Source organism: Danio rerio, chromosome 16, assembly GCF_052040795.2.
Source record: "Danio rerio strain M-AB ecotype USA chromosome 16, GRCz13ab, whole genome shotgun sequence".
In the NCBI taxonomy this organism is placed as follows: domain Eukaryota; kingdom Metazoa; phylum Chordata; class Actinopteri; order Cypriniformes; family Danionidae; genus Danio; species Danio rerio.
Genome location: NC_141036.1, coordinates 45,070,284 through 45,094,000, shown reverse-complemented (window position 1 = coordinate 45,094,000; position 23,717 = coordinate 45,070,284). Strand labels below are relative to the sequence as shown.

General features: G+C 35.9%; 1 protein-coding gene across 3 annotated transcripts in view; it reads left to right on the top strand.

Moving 5' to 3' along the window:
- The window catches only part of stt3b (STT3 oligosaccharyltransferase complex catalytic subunit B), a 98,560-nt gene that overhangs the window by 54,757 nt on the left and 20,086 nt on the right, over nucleotides 1–23,717 (top strand). For all 3 annotated transcript variants that reach the window (NM_001328161.2, XM_087285200.1, XM_088651214.1), the window contains 3 exon segments: nucleotides 13,951–14,049; nucleotides 14,245–14,391; nucleotides 20,932–20,980. In NM_001328161.2, coding sequence (NP_001315090.1) covers nucleotides 13,951–14,049; nucleotides 14,245–14,391; nucleotides 20,932–20,980 — 295 coding nt within the window.

The following is a 23,717-nucleotide window of genomic DNA, read 5'->3' as shown; positions in this document are numbered from 1 at the left end:
TAGAAAAGATTTTCTTTATTATAGTAGCCGTTTTTTTAATCGGTGTAAAGAATAACTGGTTGTTTACAAAAGCATTTTCATATTGGTAAAGGCGTCTGCAACTTTTGTGAAGCATCATCACTGGCATATTAATTGTCAAAACATGTTTATGACTGCATAAATGTATTATTGCTATTAAAAAAAGTCACATAATTGTGCATTTCTATTATACACAATTTGTACTTAAGCGATCTAAAAAGTTCATATCAATAAGTTTTCTCTTTGCACCAGCAGGTGGCAGTCTTTGTACTTTCATTTCGAGGGAGCAGATTGCATACGTTTTATTAATATGTATAACTTAATTTATTTTATTAATAACTATAACTTTATATATATATATAGTTAAAAAAATGAACCATTTTCCCAAGTGTATAACTACTACTGTAAGAAAATATCAGAATTGGGATCATACTATCTGTATTATCTTTTCTTGAACTAAGCCGATCTTATCCTGTTTATATGAATTGAACCTGCTCCCGATCAGGTTTGACCTAGCAGAACTGTTGCTATGACAACAGCTCTCGGATCAGCTTTGAAGAACGAAACGATCCTGGATCGTGTCAAATCGTCAATATCCAAATCCAGCTAACTGAGTAATACACGTACGAAGAACGGACCCCAGAAGTAGACAAGGAAGAAATATTTATGTTTTCACCCAGTGTTTTACTCAGTCTCATTTGTCAGTCTTAAGGTGGCTGCATGTATAATCCTTCAATATATACAGCGGGAAAAATATGTATAAACACGTCATGTTTTTTTTTTTTCCTGGGAATAATATATCTAAAGAACTACTGGAATGTATTTAATACTTTTATATAAAGGGCTTTTCTGGTTTCATCCTGGCATATTTGTAATGTAGATGTTGGACTGAAGCAGCTAATATTAATTTACAATGACGAAGTGCAGAGGGTTGCTGAAGAACTACTGAGATTTCAGCTGCTGTCTGGGCTTTCTCTGCCTTTCCACACCTCCCTTTCTTCATGTGTTTATTACTTTTTCATTTTATTACATATAACTTAATTTGTAAAGTTATTAGATTCATTTCCTTTTCATATATGGATTCCTTTGTTTGTTACCAACATCCATGGAAAAGTTCACCTTTAGAAATACTTTTTCTGTGAAAAATGGTAACGTGCTCTGCTTATTTTCCCTGCTGTATATCAATATATAGATCTTTCAATAAATAAACTTATGCAGTTTATATATGAATGCAAAAGAGATAGCATTAAAGTAGGGTTCATTCGGTCATGGAAAACCTGGTGAAGTCTTGGGTTTTTGAAAAAGTCATTGAAATTGGTTTAACAAATATCGGTGTACTTAAATGTAGGTTAGTTCTCTTTGCTTCTTTTCTGTCCTTGGATAAAACATTAATAGTGCTGTGTGAGCATAATCTAAACAATTTTACATAGATATAAAAATACATTTAATCAAAATAGATTGTTGCGTGTTTTAATATGCTGTAATATATTTGAATGTGCATTGTTTTTCTTATTCTTTATCAGATATATGTAGACATTACATAAAATATTAGGTCATAAAGTTACTTGAAAGTCATGAAATTGTAGTTGTAAAGTGTATGAACCATGGCAAATGATATACACTACCTGATAAAAGTCTTGTCGACAACAGAAAAACAACAAATAATAACTTGACTTCTAGTTGATCCATTTGGAAAAAGTGTCAGAATGTAGTTTTTCTGATGAATCTGTTGAACTGCACCCCAATCATCACAAATACCGCAGACCTATTGGAACCTGTATGGTGCCCAGATTTTTACAAAAATCAGTCAATTTTGGTGAGGGAAAAATCATGGTTTGGAGATGCATTCAGTATGGGGGCTTGCGAGAGATCTGCAGAGTGGATGGCAACGTCAACAGCGTGAGGTATCAAGACATTTGTACTGCCCATTGCATTACAAACCACAGGAGAAATGTGGTTATTCATAAATATGGAAATTCTTCAGCAGGATAGCGCTCCTTATGCTCCTTAAGCAAAGAAGGTAAAAGTGCTCCAGGATTGGCCAGCCCAGTCACCAAACATGAACATTATTGAGCATGTCTGGGGTAAGATGGAGGTGGCGTTAAAGAAGAATCAAAAGAATGTTGATGAACTCTGATAGCCCTGCAAGAACGTTTTCTTTGCCATTCTAGAGGACTTTATTAATGAGTTATTTGAGGCATTGCAGAGATGTATGGATGCAGTTCTCCAAGCTCATGGGAGCCATACACAATATTCATTATTTTTCCACTGCACCATGACTTTATATTCTATATTGTACATTATTTCTGTGAAGTGGCAGGACTTTTGTCCAAGCAAAGTCAGACCTTACTGTCCTAATTAAATACTTAAAAATCAAGGCATGATCATATTTTATTTTGGTAAAATAAGCATAATCTAGATCCCTTTGCCTTTTATATAAGCCAGTTCTTATAACAAATGATCAACTAAACGTTAAGTTATTATTTGTTCCTAAAACTTTGATAGGCCACAAGACTGTTGTCAGGTAGTGTATGGCTGTAAAAATATTGCTTCAACCAAATGTACAGTATATTTTAAATTCTGTCTTGCTAGTGCAGTCCATTATGCCATACCATAATGTTTAAAAAACGACTTGACTAGACATAAGTTATTGAAACAAATTCAACCACATTAGTGTTTGAATACTATTCAAAATAACCTCTGCATTTGTGATAAAGTCAACAAGAAGGGCATACAAATACTAGGTATCAATAGTCGCTGTACAAGGTAAATAGTGCTTCAAACCAAACGCCATAAACTTCTAAGCAGGAGGTTCACTACACTACACTACACTACAAGGAAGTATTGCACATTACAGGAACTATTCTGACAAGTTGGACGGCTTCTGAAGTTTTTGTAACACTTTGAAGAGATCCAGAGAGATTGTGAGCTGTCACAATATTCCCTCCTCTGATTGTTTGCCTCAGATTTGTAAGATGTCTTTCTATCACTCATGCTAATAACACAAAACCCACAAAAGTATCAAAAGAGGAACAATAGAACAGCTCCAGTCCTGGCGTGCTCCATCATTACTGTTGTGTAATGCACAGAAACAACAGAAATTAGATTTTATCCCTGGGTTCACAGTGTGGGCCTTATGTCACATTAGGGATGAAGAGGATTAAGTCCAAGTAATTCTCTATTAAAGTGCTAATGCAAAAAGGTAAATGTCTGTTCAGGTTTTTATTTCTAAATTCAGGTAGTTTTTTTTATTTATTTTTTTTTATTTTAATTTGTGGTAAGCACCAGACCTTGGCCTTGTTTACAGCTGTAATTAAGATGTATTTTTCTCAATCTGATTGCAAGGTGATGACACTAAATACTGGTGTGAATAGGGGCTGAATTGTTTACAAATAGCCCACTTTGGACCACTTCCAGAGGTAATTTAAAAATGCGTATGACTGAACTGCTTTAATTATACTGATGCTCATTTGGTCAAAACTATTCAAACAGCTGCAAAAGTCTTTCCTCTTTTCCTACTGACCTTATTTCTAAACATTATTGCGCATGTAATTAAAGCACTCCAGTCAGATGGGATTCTTGTTCATAACCCCCCCCCCTCCTCAAAGTAAAGACAAAAGAGATTGATTAAATTGAGGTGTAAACAGGAATGTGTCTGTTGGCTTCTTCTAATCCAACCGATAATCTTAGGCCCCGTTTACATTTACATTTACATTTACATTTAGTCATTTAGCAGACGCTTTTATCCAAAGCGACTTACAAATGAGGACAAGGAAGCAATTTACACAACTAAGAGCAACAATGAATAAGTACTAAAGGCAAGTTTCAGGTCTGTAAAGTCTAAGAAGGGAAGTGTTAGTAGTTTTTTTTTTTTTTTTTTTTTTTTTTGTACAATTAGTGTGATATTCAAAGAGGCAATTGCAGATTAGGAAGTGAAGTGGAGACTAAATAGTTGAGTTTTTAGTCGTTTCTTGAAAATAGCGAGTGACTCTGCTGTTCTGATGCAGTTAGGGAGTTCATTCCACCAACTGGGCAGATTGAGCGTGAGCGTTCGCGAAAGTGATTTTTTCCCTCTTTGGGATGGAACCACGAGGCGACGTTCATTCACAGAACGCAAGTTTCTGGAGGGCACATAGATCTGCAGAAGTGAGTGCAGATAAGAAGGTGCTAGTTTACACTAGTGCGTTTTAGTTTGAAAACGCATAAGTTTTGCTACGGTTACGCCATCCGTCCACACTACGCCGGAGTTCTCGAGCGCCGAAAACGGAGCGTTTCGAAAACGCTGGAGAGGCCGTTTTCATTCTAAAACGCTGCTGCTCCGTCTCAGTGTGGATGGGGAAAGACGAAGACATCTGAAAACGGAGGCGGGGCTGCAGACATTCGCCTCTCTGATTGGGGCTTTTCCTCAATATTAAGTAGCCTAACACACAGTTCAGTCCTGAATCTTCTCCGTGTAAGTTCAGACTTCGCAAGTTTGATCAAGGCTGCATCTCTTCTTCTCAGTTTGATATGGAAAACATACCGAGGACACGCGTCAATCTTCACAGGGAAAAGTGTACTTTATAACTTCATTCACATCACCTTGGCTACGTTGTTTCACTTTCTCAACAATAAAATGTAAACTTGATATAAGGAACTGCCTATTTTTATTTTAATATTAACAACTAAACAGACAGCAGAAATGTTGAGGCGTCGTGCTGCATGAGCGTCATCTTCACTGTGTGGATATTTATAACAAAACGGAGCCGATAACAACTGCCTCCTTTCAATTTCAGTGAAAATACGAAACATACCCTCTCTTTGCTGAATATCAGTTTTAATAATCGATAATGGCCATTATAAAAGTAAAACATACAATAAGTTTATACATTATAGGAAATAAAGGCAAGCAATCAGTCAATATACAGAATGTAGGCTACGTGCTTACATTAATCATTAACTTATCTTTGCGCTCAGCCAAAACACGTTACCTGAGAACAAGTAATAGATTCCAATGACCAAAGTCAGGGAACATGTCGTTAGATAAAGACAACAAGATGAATGAAATATCCCGTTTAATAAATATAGTGAGATTAGATCCAGCGGGAGATGCTTGATGAGAAGTCCGACTAGCAGAGCTCTCATCTGGGTAGATGGGCTCCAGCGATTGCCAAAGTGTGTGTGTGTGGTCACGTGATGTGCGTTTTCAGCGTTTTGGTGTGGACGGAAAGCAGTTCAGAAACGCTGGGTAAAACGCGAGTGTGGACGCGGATCGTTTTCATTCTAAAACGCCGTTTTAAAACTAATACGCACTAGTGTAAACGGGGCCTTAATCTTAACGGCAGGTGTCAACAGAATTCTAGATCATCAAAAAGACCATTTTGTGAGTCGAGACTTTGGATACAATTGGTGTGAAAGTATTTGCACCTTACTGATCTCTTTTTTTTTTTCTTTTTCTTTTTCTTTTTTGTCTCTTTAATATTTCAGATCATCAAACAAATTAAATTTTAGTCAAAGGTGACAGAAGTAAACATGCAGTTTTATTCATTCATTTATTCATTTTCTTTTCGGCTTATTTATTAATCAGGAGCCGCCACAGTGGAATGAACCCCCAACTTATCCAGCATTTGTTTTACGCAGTGGATGCCCTTCCAGCTGCAACCCATTACTGGGAAACATCCATACATTCACATTCTCACACATGCACTACGGACAATTTAGCTTACCCAATTCACCTATAGTGCATGTCTTTGGACTTGTGGGGGAAACCAGAGGAAACCAACATGAACATGGAGAACATCAAACTCCACACACAAATGCCAACTGACCTAGCCATTTTTCGAACCACCGACCTTCTTGTTGTGAGATAATAGCGCTACTCACTGCGGCACCTCGTGCACTTTTAAAATGAAGATTTTTATTATGATGGAATAACAAAATACAAAAACTTCATAGCCCTGTGTGGTAAAAAAATGTTTTCCCCCTAAACCTAATAACTGCTTGGGCCCAGTCTCTCTCTAATTGTGGAGTCATGAACCCTCACCTTAAAGGTCTTCGCACACTAAAGTCCGAAATTTTCATATGCATTTTTTTCGTCATGTCATGTCGTCATGTAAACAAACCTTGCACACTTAGTCCGATGTGTATTAATTCGTTACGAAAAAACGCGAAAGATTTCATATTCAGTTTAAGCAGTGATGCTTCGTTCTCCTATCTTCTCCAAAGAAGAAAAAGAGAAATGTGCTACATATTGTGTTCATCCAATACTGCGTAAAGAGAAAAGAAAGAACTGCGCTAGATTATCCCGAAATATAAATGTGGAATTTTGATATTGCTTATACTTCACACATTCGCATACATAAACAAATCCTGAACAGAGACTAGCAGTACCTGTAGACATTTTAATAGATGGTGGCTGCATCGACAAGTCGAAGAAACGAACTGAAAGCAGACCATGCTTTATTATGTCTATGAGCAGTTCGTCAAATTTATGTACACACACACACTAAACTGCAGTAGGTGCGTCAGTCACTGAATCCAGCAAATAGGAGTTCTCAACAGTCCACCACATTCCATCTTTATTTTATGCTCTGTAAAACATTTCCCAAAGCGCTTTTTCGAATGCAAAAAAAGGAAACCAGAATCTGGTTAAAATTTTTTATGATAAACAAAAGTTTCGGAGGCAGTGGGTCAATACGATTCACACAACATGAGGTCAAATACATTTTTTTAATGTGCGAAAAATACGGACGTAAATTTCAGATTCAGTATGCAGTAACCTTAACTGAGGCACTGGGGCCTGCAGTTCTTGGAATGTTGTTATGGGGTCTTTTGTGACTTTAATGAAATGTCACTGTGCTCTTGGGGTAATTTAGGTTGTCTGGGCACTCCTGGGAAGGTTCTCCACTGTTTTATGTTTTTGCCGTTTACATTTTGGCCTTCTTCACACAGGGTTATGTATGTTTGGATTTTCCCCCCCTTCTGCATGATGTCTTTCTTTTTATCTTTATTTAAGTTAGGATTTAAGTCAGTTAAGTTAATACTTAAGTTAGTTTGATGATCTGAAACATTAAAGTGTGACAAACGTGAAAATGTAGAACAATCAAAAAGGGGGGCAAATACTTTTTCACGCCACTATGTAAAGGTGGTTAAAGAAACCCTTCTCCACACTTTTATTTGGTCCTTTTTTTAACATTTCTTTTGAGATTTTCTTTTTGGGTGCTATCACGAGTGAGCAAGTGTTACTTGTGTTTTTGTGTGTGAAAGGCATGGTGTGTATTGTCTCGTTATAGCATCTTGTTTTGAAGTGAAGATGGTCCAGTTTGGCTGTTAATTGAAGCTTCTGAAAGGCTGACAGCTCTAACAGTCTGTGTGTCACAAGCAGCTGTATCGCTGTCTCTCGTGAACACACATTCACACAGAGTGTGCTTTTAGCCCCCTCTTCTGACAGGCTGTCAACACCTGTCTCTCAGGTAGGGGTCTACTTTACGGAGCTGTCAGTCACTTAATGTGCAGGTGACAGACTTTTACCCTTGTCCTTCTCAGAATGACTGCTCTCCGTCACTGGCATGTCAGCATTTTCTCTACGTTTTATTTTGTATTGTATAGTATTTGTCGCTTCGGCTAATACAAAATGACAGGCACGAAATGGCATGATATTGGATTCAAAAAGGGGGAAATTTATGTACAGTTGAAGTCAAAACTATTATCCCTTCTGTGAAGTTCTTCCCAAGTGATTTTTAATGAAACAAAGACATTTTCACAGTGTTTTCTATAAAAAATTCTTCTGGAGAAAATCTTATTTGTTTTAGATTTTTCTACCATAAAGCATTTTTTAAATATTTATTTAGGTCAATATAATTAGCCCCTTAATTTATTTTTCTGCTTTTTTTTTTCTTTTTGCCTAGTTAACCAAGTTAAATTTTAGGCCTTAAATTCACAAAAATATTGTGTTGTAGGTCTTACATTTTTAACAGGTCTTAATTTTCTTTTGTCCATCTAAATCTACCCAATCTGGCCTGTCCAACACCTGTCCAATCACTAACATTCAATCTCAATAAAAGTTTTAACAAGATTATTTATTAACTCAACATACCAATATGATTTATTATCTTCCTTATTACATTTCTTTTAATGTTACCTCATGATGACCCAGCCGAGACTCGAACCAGCAACCTTCTGTAAGGCGATTGTGCTATCCACTGCGCCACCGTTCTGCCTTTTATTAGTTACATATTTCTATACACACACACACACACACACACACACACACACACAATATAATGCTTATTCCTGAATATTTTGCTTGACTATAAATTCCTATTGTATTTTAAATGCGTTACACCTGGTTTAGCTTGGATGTAAAAAATCTAAGCTTAGAGGATGAAAAATAGCTTGGATGTAGCCAAGCTACTTTTGCCAAGTGGCTTTTAGCTTAGCTTGCTACATTTCCTAGAGGGAAGCTTTTAGTATATTTAAGCTACATTTTAAGCAGAGTAGCTAATAGCTTAGTTCACTACATTTTTCAAGTAGTCCCAGCACTGCCTCTATGGAATATATGGTTAATAGAGATAATGTGCAACATCATATTTGTCAAAAGACTGTTTACCCGCATGTAACCCCAACGGTCTGAGCAGGGGACGAGCCTGCGATACTGGAATGCAAGATGCTCTACGAGCAAGTAAAAGATAACCTCTTGAGATCTGAGGAATGTGGACTATGCGATCACAGAACTGAATATTTTGGAAGGGAAATGTGGAAGTTGAATATAAAGTATTAATTTATGAATGGACATATTCACAGCTAACATAAACAGCTATGATAAGATTCAGGACCTAAAACTGGCAGTTCAAGTCATTAAAATGCAAGCAGTTAATTGAGTGCATTATTATTATTATTTTTTCATTTAGTGCCTTTCGATAAGCTTTTTATTTCAATACTTTTGGCATTGATTTTGTTCCATAATTTTGCAGCATGGCTAACATGGCTAATACACAGTTTAAAGATCTGAGACAGGCATTCTAGCACAATATCTTAGCAACTTTTTTTTTTTTTTCCCCCTCTCCAAGAGTTCACACTTAGCTAATGAAACGTTGGCTGGCTAGGTGAGGACTAGAACCAGAGGCGTTCTTGCTGTGAGGCAACAGTGCTAACCACTGGGCCACCATTCCACCTATCTAGGAAAGGAGGAGTAGGGGTGGAAGAGGGGATTCTTGAAAACAAAGATGGCTGTTATATGGAACTTAGGGTATTTAGAGTGGCTTAGAAATCATCTAATTGGTGAATCATAAATTGATAATGCGGGACTGGCTGCAAGCAATCATAAGCACAGGATCCTCTCGAAATTAGTTTATAAATGAACTTCACTTAAAATACACCTTTCTTTTCCTAAGCCTGTGTTTATTCTAAAATAAGATAAATCTGTCTGCAAGGGTCTTTAAAAAAATGAGAACAATGAAGACCGTCAAACTGAAGGGTTGTTCTCGTAAAATAGTGCTAAAAATTGGACACTTCATCCTTTGGAATGGATGTCCAATAATGTGGTGGACACTTCTCCCAAGATTCTTTGCACGCGTTTAATTTGCTATGCAGAAGTTTTTAGGTCTCCTATACCCTTAATCTCATCAAGAGCTCACCCTGGAGGGTAATTTTGGCTTGAGGATGAGCTCTTCAACATGCACACTATGGCTGCGTTCCATTCTGAAGGGGATTTTTTTTGTCTTGTCCTGTTGTTTAGCTGTTTTACTTGACTGCTCTTGCATTGTTGGGACAGGAGCCCAGATTAGACTGCATTCAGGGACATCCGAGGCCCCTCGTCTGCTTTCACAACCTCGTTCTGCTACTGGCAGACCCACATACAGCACTGTTACCATCGGACAAATGTAAATTTGGTATGAAACGAGTGTGAATTGAATAGCTCTTTTTCATTTAGAAGTCACACTTTGCAAATTGTGGTGGTGTTTTAGAGAGAGTCCTTTTTCATTTATTTACTCGGAGCTTTTTATCCAGAGCAATTTGTAAATGGGGGAAAATGCTACAGCAATTAATCATAAGGAACTAACAATATTAAGAGTGCCTTGATGCAGAATTTTAAGCATTCGCACCAGGAGAGTGCAAAGTGGATTTTCATTTTGTTTAACCTGCAATGATTTTAACCTAAATGTGACACTGCAGTTCAGATGCTTAGCAAGAGTTAATTTATTTAAACTGTAATAAAATCTACAAAGTAGGGCTGCACAATAGTTCACAAGCCACTTTATTAGGTACACCCCTTTTGCCTTCAGAACTGCCTTAATCCTTTGTGGCATAGATTCAACAAGGTACTACATATATTCCTTAGAGATTTTGGTCCATATTGGCATGATGGCATCACACAGTTGCTGCAGATTTGTCGGCTGCACATCCACAATGCAAATCTCCCATTCCACCACATCCCAAAGGTGCTCTATTGGATTGAGTTCTGGTGACTGTGGAGGCCGTTTGAGAACAGTGAACTGATTGTCACGTTCAAGAAACCAGTCTAAGATAATTTGTGCTTTATGACATGCTGCGTTATCCTACTGGAAGTAGCCATCAGAAGATGGGTACACTGGTCATAAAGGGATGGACATGGTCAGCAACAATATTTAGGTAGGGTGTGACGTTGACACAATGCTCAATTGGTACTAATGGGCCCAAAGTGTGCCAAGAAAATATCCCCCACACCAATACACCACTACCTGCCTGAACCGTTGATACAAGGCAGGATGGATCCAAGGTATTTGTTATATATTATTTGAGATTCACTCCTCTAAAAATAACCTTAATTAAACTTAAATTAAGAAATTTTTTCAAATAAAGGCGTGTTCATATCGCAGAAATACAAAGTATCACAATGACAGAGTTTTCCAATATTACGCAGCCCTAATACAAAGCATTCAAAGAGAAATGCGTTACTGCAAAGCTAAATTACGGAATTGCAGTCATTTACTTCATTCTTCATGACACATGATCATTCAGGAATCATTTTAATTTGCTGCTTGAGGAACATTTTTTTTAATCGATTTTGAACTGCTGCTGTGATGTGTAGAGTGAAATGTATTCTTGGTCAATATCCTTTGATAAATGCAATTTCACAAGACCTGCATTTATTTGAAGTAATTATTTTTGTAGCAGTGAACTAAATGACTTATGTCACTTTTGACAAGTGATGGATCCTTGTTTCTTGCTCAAAAGTAATAAAAGTGCAATAGGCAATCTTGGAAAATGCTAATGTTAACCTGATAGCACTGAAAGCCTCCATCCTTCCCTGCATATCACCATTCAAAGCCAAACCTCTTGAATGCATGTAAGTGTACCAGTCAACTTTACATAACATTAACTAAGGAGACACAGTTATAGTGTAGTTGTTGGATGTAACTATTCACCTGTTTCACGATTCAATATGATTCACAACACTATGAAACTTGCGATACAATTAAGTTACAATTTTCTTTTTTTACAAAATGATGTGAAACAAATTAAAGGTAATAGCCCTTTCAATCTTAAATGCTGCACATTTTTTTTTGCAAAATAATATACTTTGCTATAACTCAATTGCTATTTTAAAAACAAATTCCAAAAAAGTAAATAAATAAATAATAATACAAACTAAAGACTCATTATTATAAACAAACTAACTTTGTGCTGAAAATTTATTTATTTTAAAGAATTACCAGCATATCTATGTTTTCAGGCATAAACTGAGGTCTTTGCACATTTACAATGTCCCCTGCTGAAAAAAAAAAAAAAATTCACTGGGGACTGAGATTGCTGGTGCTGGGAGGAAAGTCTTACCTAAACCAGAGAGCAGTGTGTAGAGAGGTGGTCAATAGCCCCTTTGATCCAGGGGACTGGCCACTGGCATAAAAAAAACTGATTACAAAATTACTAGTTCTATATTAGGATAAAGACAGGAGTTAAACATAAATGTGAAGGTGAATAATTCAACTAAACTGAACTTCATCTCTGAAATCTGGACTTTACTAGAACTATGTTAAGCTGCTTTAACACAATCTACATTGTAAAAGTGCTATAGAAATAAACATGAATTGAATTGAATAATTAATATTACTCGTAATTAATTAGTATGTGACCAGGTGATACACTTAATAGAAGATTTTTAAATATGCAATAATAAAAAGCAAATTATTAAACTAAGCACACACTAATTTGAAAAGGAAAGAAAAAACAATCTAATACCTGGTTCTGTAATAGCACAACTTTCTCTTCACACTTTGGCTATGAAAACACTGATGCACCATGTGATCTCCGTAGCACTCGTCATAGCAAGCGGAGCTGCAAATCATCCCGTCTGCTTGGTTTGGTTTTTTTAATACCTTTTTTTTATGCGTACAAACGTCTGTGATAGTAGTTTTTCCCTGTGCTGATGGTTTATGTGCATCATATTCGTTGTTCTGTTAGTACGTCAACGTCTTTTCGTTGTATTTGCACACAGTTTGTGTTATGTCTGGTGCATGTCACTTCTATCATTTTAGTCTGCCGCCCCACCTCTTGTTCGCTGCTGATGTGCAGGTAAAGCGAGTTTGTGCCTGTAAACACAGCGATCCCTCCGTTCAAAACATATAAATATTTGTGCTATATCTCTAACGGTTTGAATCATCGCATTTAACTTCGCAATGTTTTTGGATAGCAAATGTGACCGGATACACGTTAATATCCCCTGCTTTATGGATTTCAGTTTTGTTAATGTACAAAATAATCCTGATTTAACGTCTTCAAACCGAGATTGAAGCGCCTTCTTTGATAATTGTACTAACATGTGGCTGCGATGATGAAGACTATTTAAAAACATTTTAAACTTGTAAACTCTTGTAGAAATTCTTAATCACATTTAATGGTGATTGATGATCACAGAGAGCTGAACAGATCTTTTAAACCCAGTTGCTTTGCGCACGTCCTGTCGTGTTGATATGATTATACACCTGACTACAAAGACATGGTTATACCTGGCTGCCAATCAAATCAGTGGGTTGGGAAACCGCACTCCTACATCATGTTGCGGTGGACCTTAAAATTGGAGGGATTTGTATCTTATTATAATGTCTGGAAATTTAAAGAGACTCATCACCCCGATATGACTGTGGACACACTATACCTGCACACTGTCCAAGCCGTCCAAACAGCTTACAATAAATGATTTGCATCCTAGAAGCCCTTTGATTGCGATCAGGATGTAAAGAGGCTTTCATCTAGCAAAACGTATTTCTGAAGACAATCACCTATTTAGACCTTTAATTTTAAAACTTGATTTGTAGCGTAATAATGAAGAAACACAAGCTTTTTTTTAATCAAAGAGATAAAGGACAGGTCAACCAAAAATAAAATGCTGTTGTTTTTTCTCTGCTTCATGTTGTTCTAGGCCAACATGACTTACTTCCGCAGAACACAGAAGTTATTTTGAAGAATTGTGTTAGTCTCTTTATTCCCCGTAGTTCCAGTGAATGAAGGCTGAGGCATTCTGAAGACACCAGAAACACAATAAAAGCTGACTGATGCTCTCTATTCCAACTATTTTAAAGCCATACGATAGCTTTATACGAGGAACAGGCCAAGTCATTATTCTTTTTTCAGGGAACCTAGAATAAAGTGCACAAGCAAGTCATGTAGACCACTTTCAAGATTGTTTTATGGGGCTTTTGTGTACTGTGCATTTTTTTCTTTTGGAGATTGGAACATTTTGTCTTCAATTACTCCTTTTGTATTCCTCTGAAGGCAGTAAGTCATACAACGTTTGAATGTAAAGGCAGGAATTTTCATTTTTGGGTGAACCATCTCTGAAAGAGCTGTCTTCATCCATTTGTCCTCCGCTGTTTTGAAATGCTCACAGTTGCCATCTGTGCACACCAAGTTTGACAGTTCTGCTAGTCTTCTTTGCTACTCTCCTCATTTTTGCTCTTCTTTTCTTCTTCTCAGCCTACAGCACCTTTTATATAGTGGGATTGGTGCTGTCCATGCAGATCCCCTTTGTTGGTTTCCAGCCCATCCGGACGAGTGAACACATGGCTGCTGCAGGTAAGACTGGTTTAACGCCATTCCTCATCAACTGTTGCTCTTTTACATTGATTTATAAAGCCGTTCTTTCAGCGCGAATCCATCTGGGAGATTGTTTACGCGACAACAGATCAGCAGCTGGAGTTCATGAGTGTTGGGAAAATGTGAGAAGCAGTTAAGTACGTGGGTTAATGGTGCATGTATTTGTGTTTGCAGGTGTATTCGCATTGCTTCAGGCTTACGCTTTCCTGCAGTATCTGAAAGACAGACTCACCAGACAAGAGTTCCAGACACTGTTCTTTCTAGGCGTTTCTCTGGCTGCGGGGGTGGTTTTCCTTACGGTTATTTATCTTACGTACACAGGTGAGTGCAAAAAGACAGTTAAAGAGTTACTTGTTGTTAACCTTGGGACTACAACAATATATACAGTTGAAGTCAAAATTATTAGCCCTCCTTTCCCCCCCCCTTTTTTCAAATATTTATATTATATAATTAAGTTATGTTTAACACTGACAATTTTTTGCAGTATTTTTCTATAATAATTTACCTCTGAAGAAAAGGGTATTTGCAGTGTATCTACAGATTACAATTTGCAAAATTACACTGGGAAATAGACACATTTTTGGAGACATATCCTGTGTTCTGATTGAACTAAGATTGAACTGTTTGGCCATAATGATCAGTGTTACATTTAGAGGACAAAGGGGAAAGCTTACAAGCCTAGGAACACCATCCCAACTGTGAAGTATGGGGGTGGCAGCATCATGTTGTGGGGCTGTTTTGCTGAAGGAGGGACTGGTCCACTTCACAACATAGATGGTATCATGAAGAAAGAACATTATGTAGAAATACTAAAGCAACATCTCAAGAAGTCATCAGCCAGGAAATTAAAACGTAGCCACAAATTTGTCTTCCAAACAGACCATGACCCCAAGCATACTGCCAAATTAGTAAAAATGTGCTTTAAGGACAACAGAGTGAATGTTTTGGAGTGGCCATCCCAAAGCCCTGATCTCAATCCTATAGAAAATTTCTGGAAATTGGAAAAAGGAAAAAGTTTGTGCGAGCAAGACAGCCAACAAATCTGTCTCAGCTTTGGAATGGGCCAAAATTCCTTCAAACTATTGTGAAAATCTTGTGGAAGGATACCCAAAACAGTTTACCAAAGTTATACAGTTTAAAATCAAAGCTAAAATACCAAGAAAATGAATATAAACTTTTGACTGTCTAGAAATTAATAAAAATAAAAAAAATACTCTCATTATTCTGGCATTTACCAAATGTAAATCATTTAGGTAATCCTAAAGGAACTGAAATAGTTAACGTTTAGTATGAGTTACCATCAGACTAATCAAATCTAATTAACCTAGTTAAGCCCTTAAATTGCACTTTAAGCTAGGGTGATACCGGATTATAATACGTTATGCCATTTAATGGTCCCTCTAATTTTTGTGACTTCGGTCTTTGTTGGTGTACTCTTTTAAATCCGGAAGCATTATCAACTGATATTGAAATATATATCATTATTATTCAATATAGACAATAGTTATCAAGATTTCATTTTTGCTATATCACTCAGACCTTGGTTAAGCTAAATACTAGTATCTTGGAAAATATTTTCCAAAACAAATTATGTACTGTCATCATGGCAAAAATAAAAGAGATCAGTTATTAGAAATTAGTTATTAAAAATATTATGTTTGGAAATGTGTTGAAAAAAAAATTCTATTAAACAGAAATTAGGGAAAAAATGTACAGGGGGGCTTATAATTCAGGTGGGCCAATAATCCTGACTTCAACTGTAAATGGATATGACCAATGACTTAAATGTTATTGTTGTTCAAAGAAACTGTTGAATGGTTTACTCTACTTTTTAGAGTTGCTCAAATATTTTACATTTCTTGACAGCCTCTTGTGCCCATTAAGATTGCATTAGTTCAATTTTTAAAATATATATACTGAAATATTACAATTATCTTAAGGGCATGATCATTAATGTTGAATGCACTGCTGAAAATGTATATCTTTGTCAGCATTTTACTTTTCCAATACAATAATCTCAAATTGTAAACAGAATAAAATATGCATGTTAAATATCTAAAAACAAATCCTTGAAACAAGATGTATTAATTTGCTATAAATATGTGGTCTAATTGTGTCCTTAATAACACATGATTAATTTAACCCATATTACTGAATAAAGCCATTAACTTTTTGTAGAAAAAAAACAAAGAATGCTTTAATGAAAGTTTTCATGTTTAAAAATAATTTTAAATGGAAAGTTCACCCCAAAATGACAATTTTGTTATTTAGTCATTTTCACTTGTTCAAAATCTAATGAAGTTTCTTTCTCTTCTTGAAAACAAAGCAAGATACTTTTAAAAAATGTTGGTAGATAAGACCCATTGACTTTTGTAGTCTTATTGTAGATTTTTTCCTACTAAGGAGGTCGATGGTCATTAATGTTTCCTGCTATGGAAGTCAATACTCATTAATGTTGAATGCATTGCTGAAAATGCATTTTTAGTTTTCCAATACAATAATCTCAAAATCTAAATACAATAAAATATGCATGTTTAATATCTGAAAACTAATCCTTGAAACAAGATGTATTTATTTGCTATAAATATTCTGTATCATTGTCCTTAATATCAATTTGATTCATTTAAGACATATTACTGACATATTCTGAGAAAACAGTTGATTGTCGCCCAGATACCACAGACGCCAGTGGCCTCATGTACGAAGACTTGCGTTGAATTAATACTAAAACATTGTGTACAGACAGCTGTAAATGTGAGTATGCAGTAAAAAAATCTGATGTGTGAAAGACTGTGTACGCAGAATTCCACACATATTCTCTTTGTACATCCGAATTAACGTTAAACTGAGTGCACGTGCACAAGTGGAAAACCCCTCCCTGCCTCCTCCCCCTAATAAATATGCCAATGACTCCACTTTGGCAAAACCAAATAAAAAAGCAATGGCAAAAGCAAGCAAGAAGAGAAATGTCACAGAATATGAGTTGGAAGGGCTCCTATCGGAGGTAGACTGGAGAAAAACTGTTATTTGCAAGTTTGTCCTACAAAATTAATAACAAAAGAAAAAAACAGAGTGGGAGAGTTGAGCTGAAGCAATTAATGCAGTGGGGTCCGAACATCGCACGGTGAGTAAATTAAAGCAACCATGTCTTTAATGGATAACCGTGGTCTCCTGATATGCAGTTAAGTAATTACCCTTAATAAAAAAAATTATAAAAAAAAAAAACTGGCTGGAATAATATCTTTAAATAGATCACTCACCAATAAGCCACCCATTCCGCACCCTGCCACCTTAGAGCCTTCGGAATCGACCATTAGCCGCATTTCCACTATCAGGCCAGTGCGAGCCAGGGCTCATATCGGGCCAGGCCGGGCCAATCGCCCGGGAGGTTGAGCAGTGAGGCCGAAATCATGTCGCGTTTCCACTGTGGGGCTAGTAGCTCGCAGCGCGTCACGCAAACCCCGCCCCCAGAACATCCCCCGAATCGAACGTCACTCAAACCGCCCACTTCAGCGAGAATCATGCAGATAAAGCACACCATCACATCATCACGAAACTATTAAAATTAGGACAACCAAAACAAACAAATGACACGTTACTGTACAGCAGTACAACGCATGTCTATACGCACATGCCTGTGTGTTTTCATTCATCATATTCATTTACTCGCCGACCGACTGGCATCGAAATCCAGTGGTCTTGCCACCAACGGAGGGACCCGGAGCGCAGGGAGCGCACACATCCATAATATAATACCACATTATAAAATTCTCCGTTAATAACTCAATATAAAATGTTTTTTATAACATCCTCTAGACAGAATCTGTCCAACATTCATCCCAAATGCTCCGGAGAGAACTGAAACATGATTTTTCCCCCTATAGGCTTTATGACACTTAATATGTGATTCCCTTTATTTAAAGATGTTGCTTATTATATCTTAAGTAAAGGAAAGTGTTCAGTGTTTCAGCACATAAGAGCAGCACGTAATAAAATAGAGCCTATATTTCGTTGCGCTCAGCAGCTATGCACTATAAAGCTCTTTATGTATTTAAAATGTCCTTTTTTAATTTTACCACGTCATATAAAAACATACACACTTGTTTGAGGACACAGAACACATTTTGAACTTGCAGTTTTCCCCGTCAAAAAAGTGCTGCGCGGCTGCAGACAGAAAAAAAGGTCGCCTATTTCTGCGTTCACTCACCCCGAAAATGCTCTGTTTGCATGATTTGATTAATTTCATCGTATCCAAATACTTTATAATTAATATTTAAAACATTTTCCGGTGTTTATTTATTTTTAGTTTTTTAGAAAATATCTAAAATCTTTTTTTCAAAGAGGCTTTTGAAAAATGAAAGTTTAATATAAATTTGAAACAGTTTGATATAGTACCTAATTGTTATAGCTATAGCTTTTGTTAGTTTTATATTGGTTTATTTATTTAATGTGATTTTATTATAGGGCTATCTAATATTTGTAATTCTTTAAATTATTTCAATATAGGGCTATTTTATCTAGATATGACACTATTGTTTTGAGCCTACAACAGTGGACATGAAATTTGTAAAGTTTAATGTCCTACTGTTGTATTCATAAAGTGTATTATCTCTAAAATGAATTAAAACAATAAAAATAAAAGAAAAAAGCCGCTCGCGGCATCAACAGAGCTATGAATGGAGCGATTTTTTTCGGTCTCACACACAGGCATCTAAACGCGCAAAAACACACTTATTAAACTTGACAAAACCTCTTGAAAACCTTTACTGTCTGCTGTGTCTTTATGGTGTAAAGATTATTATGCGTTATTGAAACATCAAAGATGCAGCAAAGAAATATCATTTTATGCAACAGCCTTACATTTAAAAGAGAAACTTAAGGGCGATCATATGCAAAAAAGACCCCAGCCTATAATTTGTTCCAGATGTTTTCTTTCCCTTATTTATTTATTTGTTTGGCGCATGTACTCGAGTGCGACCGGAAAACTGTGCCCGCCTCTCCTTTCACTCCGCCCCGAAGCCCCGGCTGGCCCTCCTTGGCCCAAGGTATTCGGCGGGCCGAAAAAGGCTGGCCGTTGGCCCTGAGAAAGCCCCGCTTTGGCCCGATTAGGCCCCGGAAGTGACAGTGGAAACGCCACTGGCCTTGGCTCGCCCTGGCTCGCTCGCTTTAGGCGCGATAGTGGAAACGCGGCTAGTGACAATGTCCTCTAATAAGGCCAACATTGCCATAGACTCAGTGTTGTATACATTTGCAAATGCTTTTATATGTTCTAAATTACATAATTGGTAAAAAAAAATATATATATATTCTGTCAATTAAACCATTTTATCAATTAGAAATTATTAGCAATGTTTTTTTACATGTGTTGGCGTGACTTTGTAGTGTGCAATTTAACACAATTGCCTTTAGGAGTAGCCAATGGAAATAAAACAAACACACACAAGAAATACACATATGCCAGATATGAAGTTGGCTTGGACCAACGCACATTCTCAGGTTAATTTCATCGTTAGTAAATCCAAACATTTCGGTACACTGTCGTACATAAAGTTTTTGAGAGTATGCAGCGTTGGTACATGAGTCCCCGGGAGAGCGCAAGCGCAAAGTGCATTGAAAATGGTGAAGGAATCCACACGTGCGCTTTTAGACACGATATGTGAACAGGTTGGGTTGTATCATTGCTACCTCAGGTCAGAATAACACACATGCAAATTAGTGCCTTGACAAGCCGCAGTGAGAAGATTGTAATAATAAAAAAAAGGTGTAAGGATGTTGCCAGAGTGGCTTTTTGGTTTCTTTTCCTTTTCATCCCAGCCCCTAGCACCCAAGATTTTTTAGGTCTGAAAGGTCTTAACGAGCCACCATTTTTCAAAATATCATCTTTTATGTTCAACAGAAGAAATAAACTCAAAGGTGTACAACCACATGAGCCTGAGTAAATGAGCTCATTTTCATTTTTGGGGTAAACTGCTGTCTCTTTAACATGTTAGGTTTGTAGCATAACAAAATCCCATCAAACACAGCAGCTGTACATGAGGGCAATGTAAATGTATGTTTCTGTGTTAAACATGCTTCTGTTTGTATGCTTTACTCACATTTTACCCTTCTCTATCAAAAGGTCGCGAGTGTCAGCTTGCTAGCTACATTGTCAGTGAATAGATTGCACCATAATAATTTTTCTCCCATGCCTGACTGATTTGCAGAATACGGTTTTTATTATTATTTTTCCCCCCGTTGAATATTAAAAAGCTTCATTGCTTTTTACTTGTCAAGTAGAGGACACAGTGCTGATAGACTATAAAACACTTTTTTTTTTCTTCTTTCAAGCAACACATCACCCTTGATGACATCCGCACGCCAACTTCTTTTTAAGATTTCGCCCTTGACTAAATCACCTTAACCAAACCGCGTTCAGTGGAGGAGTAGAAAAACACATCCACAGCGTCACGTCCAATTCTCTGCCTTCTCACCTGAATGCAGCGTGACTCCCTGACCTCAGCCTCTTAACACGGCACCTCTGCCGGTATATATGGAGTCAGGGTGATTTGCTTGTATTCCCGTCGCACCCGGGGCTTTCATTAATCTTTCTTCTGCAGGGCCTCGTCTGCAGCAGGCCTCTGAGATCTCATTAAGCACTTCCCTTCGCCCGCCACACTGCTTTTCAAACCGAGTGCAGTCTCGCGCTGTAGATTAATTGAAAACGTTGCCGGCTATATGTGTGGTATTAAGGTTCACTGGATGTTGTCCAGGCTCGTCAGCGCCTCAGAAGCTGCTTGAAAGTGCTCTTGAGTCGGTAACGGCCGGGTGGTTTGCGTGCGCGTGTTTGTGTTTAATCACTCTGTTGTGTTAATGTGCTTTCAGGGTACATTGCTCCTTGGAGTGGGCGTTTTTACTCTCTCTGGGACACTGGGTAAGTATGCCGCACCGTTTACATTGCATACAGTCTCTTTGTTTTGGTGTTCGGCGGTATGAGTGAGTTGCTAATAGCTCATTAGCACACCCCTTTAAACGGCTTAACAACAAAAGAGCTGATTTTTGTCGCAGGCTCAAGTATGTAGCATGATTTGTGTGTGTAAGTGGGGCTCTTAGTTTGGCTAAAATTTGCTGTGAATAGCTGCGTTTGGTTCATATGCACTCAAAACACAAATGAAATGGTGGTGCTAGCGCACAAGCACACAGCATGACAGATATTAATTATTATTTGCCTTTATTTTTGATTTAATAGAATTTAGCCGAATCTGTGAAAAATGTTTGGGTCTTTTTTTTTTTATCCAAAACCCTCAAATATCTACCGTTAGCTTTTTTTGGGATTATTATTAGCTGTTAGCTTAATGAACTGTTAGTTCCTTCTATATTTAATATGAACAAAGTTTTTAGTATTTTGTTTATTTGTTTACAAAACTTACTAAAATGCATGCTTTCATTTAACAGACTGAAATAAAATCTATTAGTTTGCAAATTTACACTGTAGCAGACCCATAAACCAGTTTTTTGTAAAAATATCTTCAGGATTGGACTTTTTTTCTTTTTTTTTTATTCATTCATTTTCTTTTTGGCTTAGTCCCTTTATTAATCTGGGGTTGCCACAGCGGAATGAACCGCCAACTTATCCAGCACATTTTTATGCAGCGGATGCCCCTCCAGCCGCAACCCATCACTGGGAAACATCCATTAACACTCATTCACACACTTGCATTACGGACAATTTTAGCTTACCCAATTCACCTGTATCGCATGCCTTTGGACTTATGGGGGAGACCGAGAAATACCAACTCCACACAGAAATGCCAACTGACCAAGCTCGAACCAGCAACCTTCTTGCTGTGTGGCGACAGCACTACCTACTACGTCGCCACTTACTCTTTTTATTTTATTTTTGTCTAATTCATTTTATTTATCATTATCATCATTACATTTATTTATTTATTTATTATTTTTATTTTATATATTTGTTTTATTTTTTATTTATTTTTATTTTTTATTATTTATATTATTATTATTAAAATATATTGTTTTTTTATTAATTTTATTAATTAATTTTTATGTATTTCTCTTTATTTATATTTATGTATTTATATTTATTTTAAATTGCATTTTTTTTTATTTTTAAAAATTACAATATTCTACTTTTTGGTGTAAATTAAAAAATATTGTTTGTTTGTGTTTTATTAATTTGATTTATTTTTTTCTTTTATTTTTGTTCTTTACATTTTTTTATTTTATTTAATTATTTATATATTTTTTGTATTTTTTTATTTATTTATTTTATAAAATATATATATATATATATATATAATTTTAAAATTTAGTTTTTTTTTATTTCTAATTAAAATTTGTTTATCTTTTTATTTTTTGTCTTTGTCTTTATTGTTGTTGTTGTTGTTGTTGTTGTTATTATTTTAATTATTATTATATAAACATATTTATAAAAAATATTTAATTTTATTTTTAATGGGTGAAATGTGCTCAATTGTTATGAAAATTTGTATGTTATAAAATCTTAATAGTTTAAAAAAAGTTAGAGAAAGAGGTAGAATGTGACCCAGACAACTTTTTTCATTAGTTTTCCTAAGACTCGTACATTTAGTTTTTTCTGAATGACATCTATAGTATAGGCTGCATATCCAAAACTCCTGAAGTGTACCTGATGTAATTTATTGCTGATTTATAGATCAGTAGACCGAGACTCAAGCACTCAACTTCCCATCACCTCTCGTAGCTGCAGGAAACGACTAATTTATGAAATGATACACACAAGAAACGAACAATGCGACAATGCTAGAACATTTCCATCCCATTGCAATCAACCTGTCACTGCAAATGTTTTTGAGAGATGCGCTTGAGTGCAAGTTCTCACAAAACGTTCCAGTTTTGTCACATCACTCGCTCTGCATTACATACTGGGTGTTTGGTTAAAGTGTCTAGTGTACTCTTAGCTAAAAGTTTTCAGGACTTTCGGTTTAGTACATCACCATTTGAGGGAGAGAAAATAATCTTACAACTGTGTTTCAAACTGCTTCAAGGATGTTGTTACTGATGGGCCTATATTAGGTCAGCATAAAATTTATTGATTTATTTATTAATTCATTTATTTGTTTATGCATTTATATTTTATGCATTTATTAATATTTTACACTTACTTAATCATATATTTACTTATACCACAATTCATTTAAGCATTTATTCATTTATTAATTTTGCATTTATTAATTCATTTATTTTCTTTATGCATTTTTTATTTATTCAATTATTTATTCAGCCATTCATTCATTTATGCATTTATGTTTTATGAATTTATTTATTAATTTATACATTTTTTTAATTTATTAATTTATTTATACATTCATTTATTCATTTTTTTGCATTTATTTATTTATGCATTTACTTAAGCATTTGTTCATTCGTTTATTATTGCATTTATTTTTAGCAATTTATTTGTTTATTCATTCATTTATTTTTGCATTTATACATTTATTTATTTAAGCATTTGATTATTTATGCATTTAAATATTTAGCATTTATTTATCTTTTATTGATTTATTTATTCCTTTCATTTATTAATAAATTCTTTGATTTATTTATGCCTTTATTAATGCATTTATTCTTGTATTAATGCATTTAGTTATTTATTTATGCAGTTATTTATT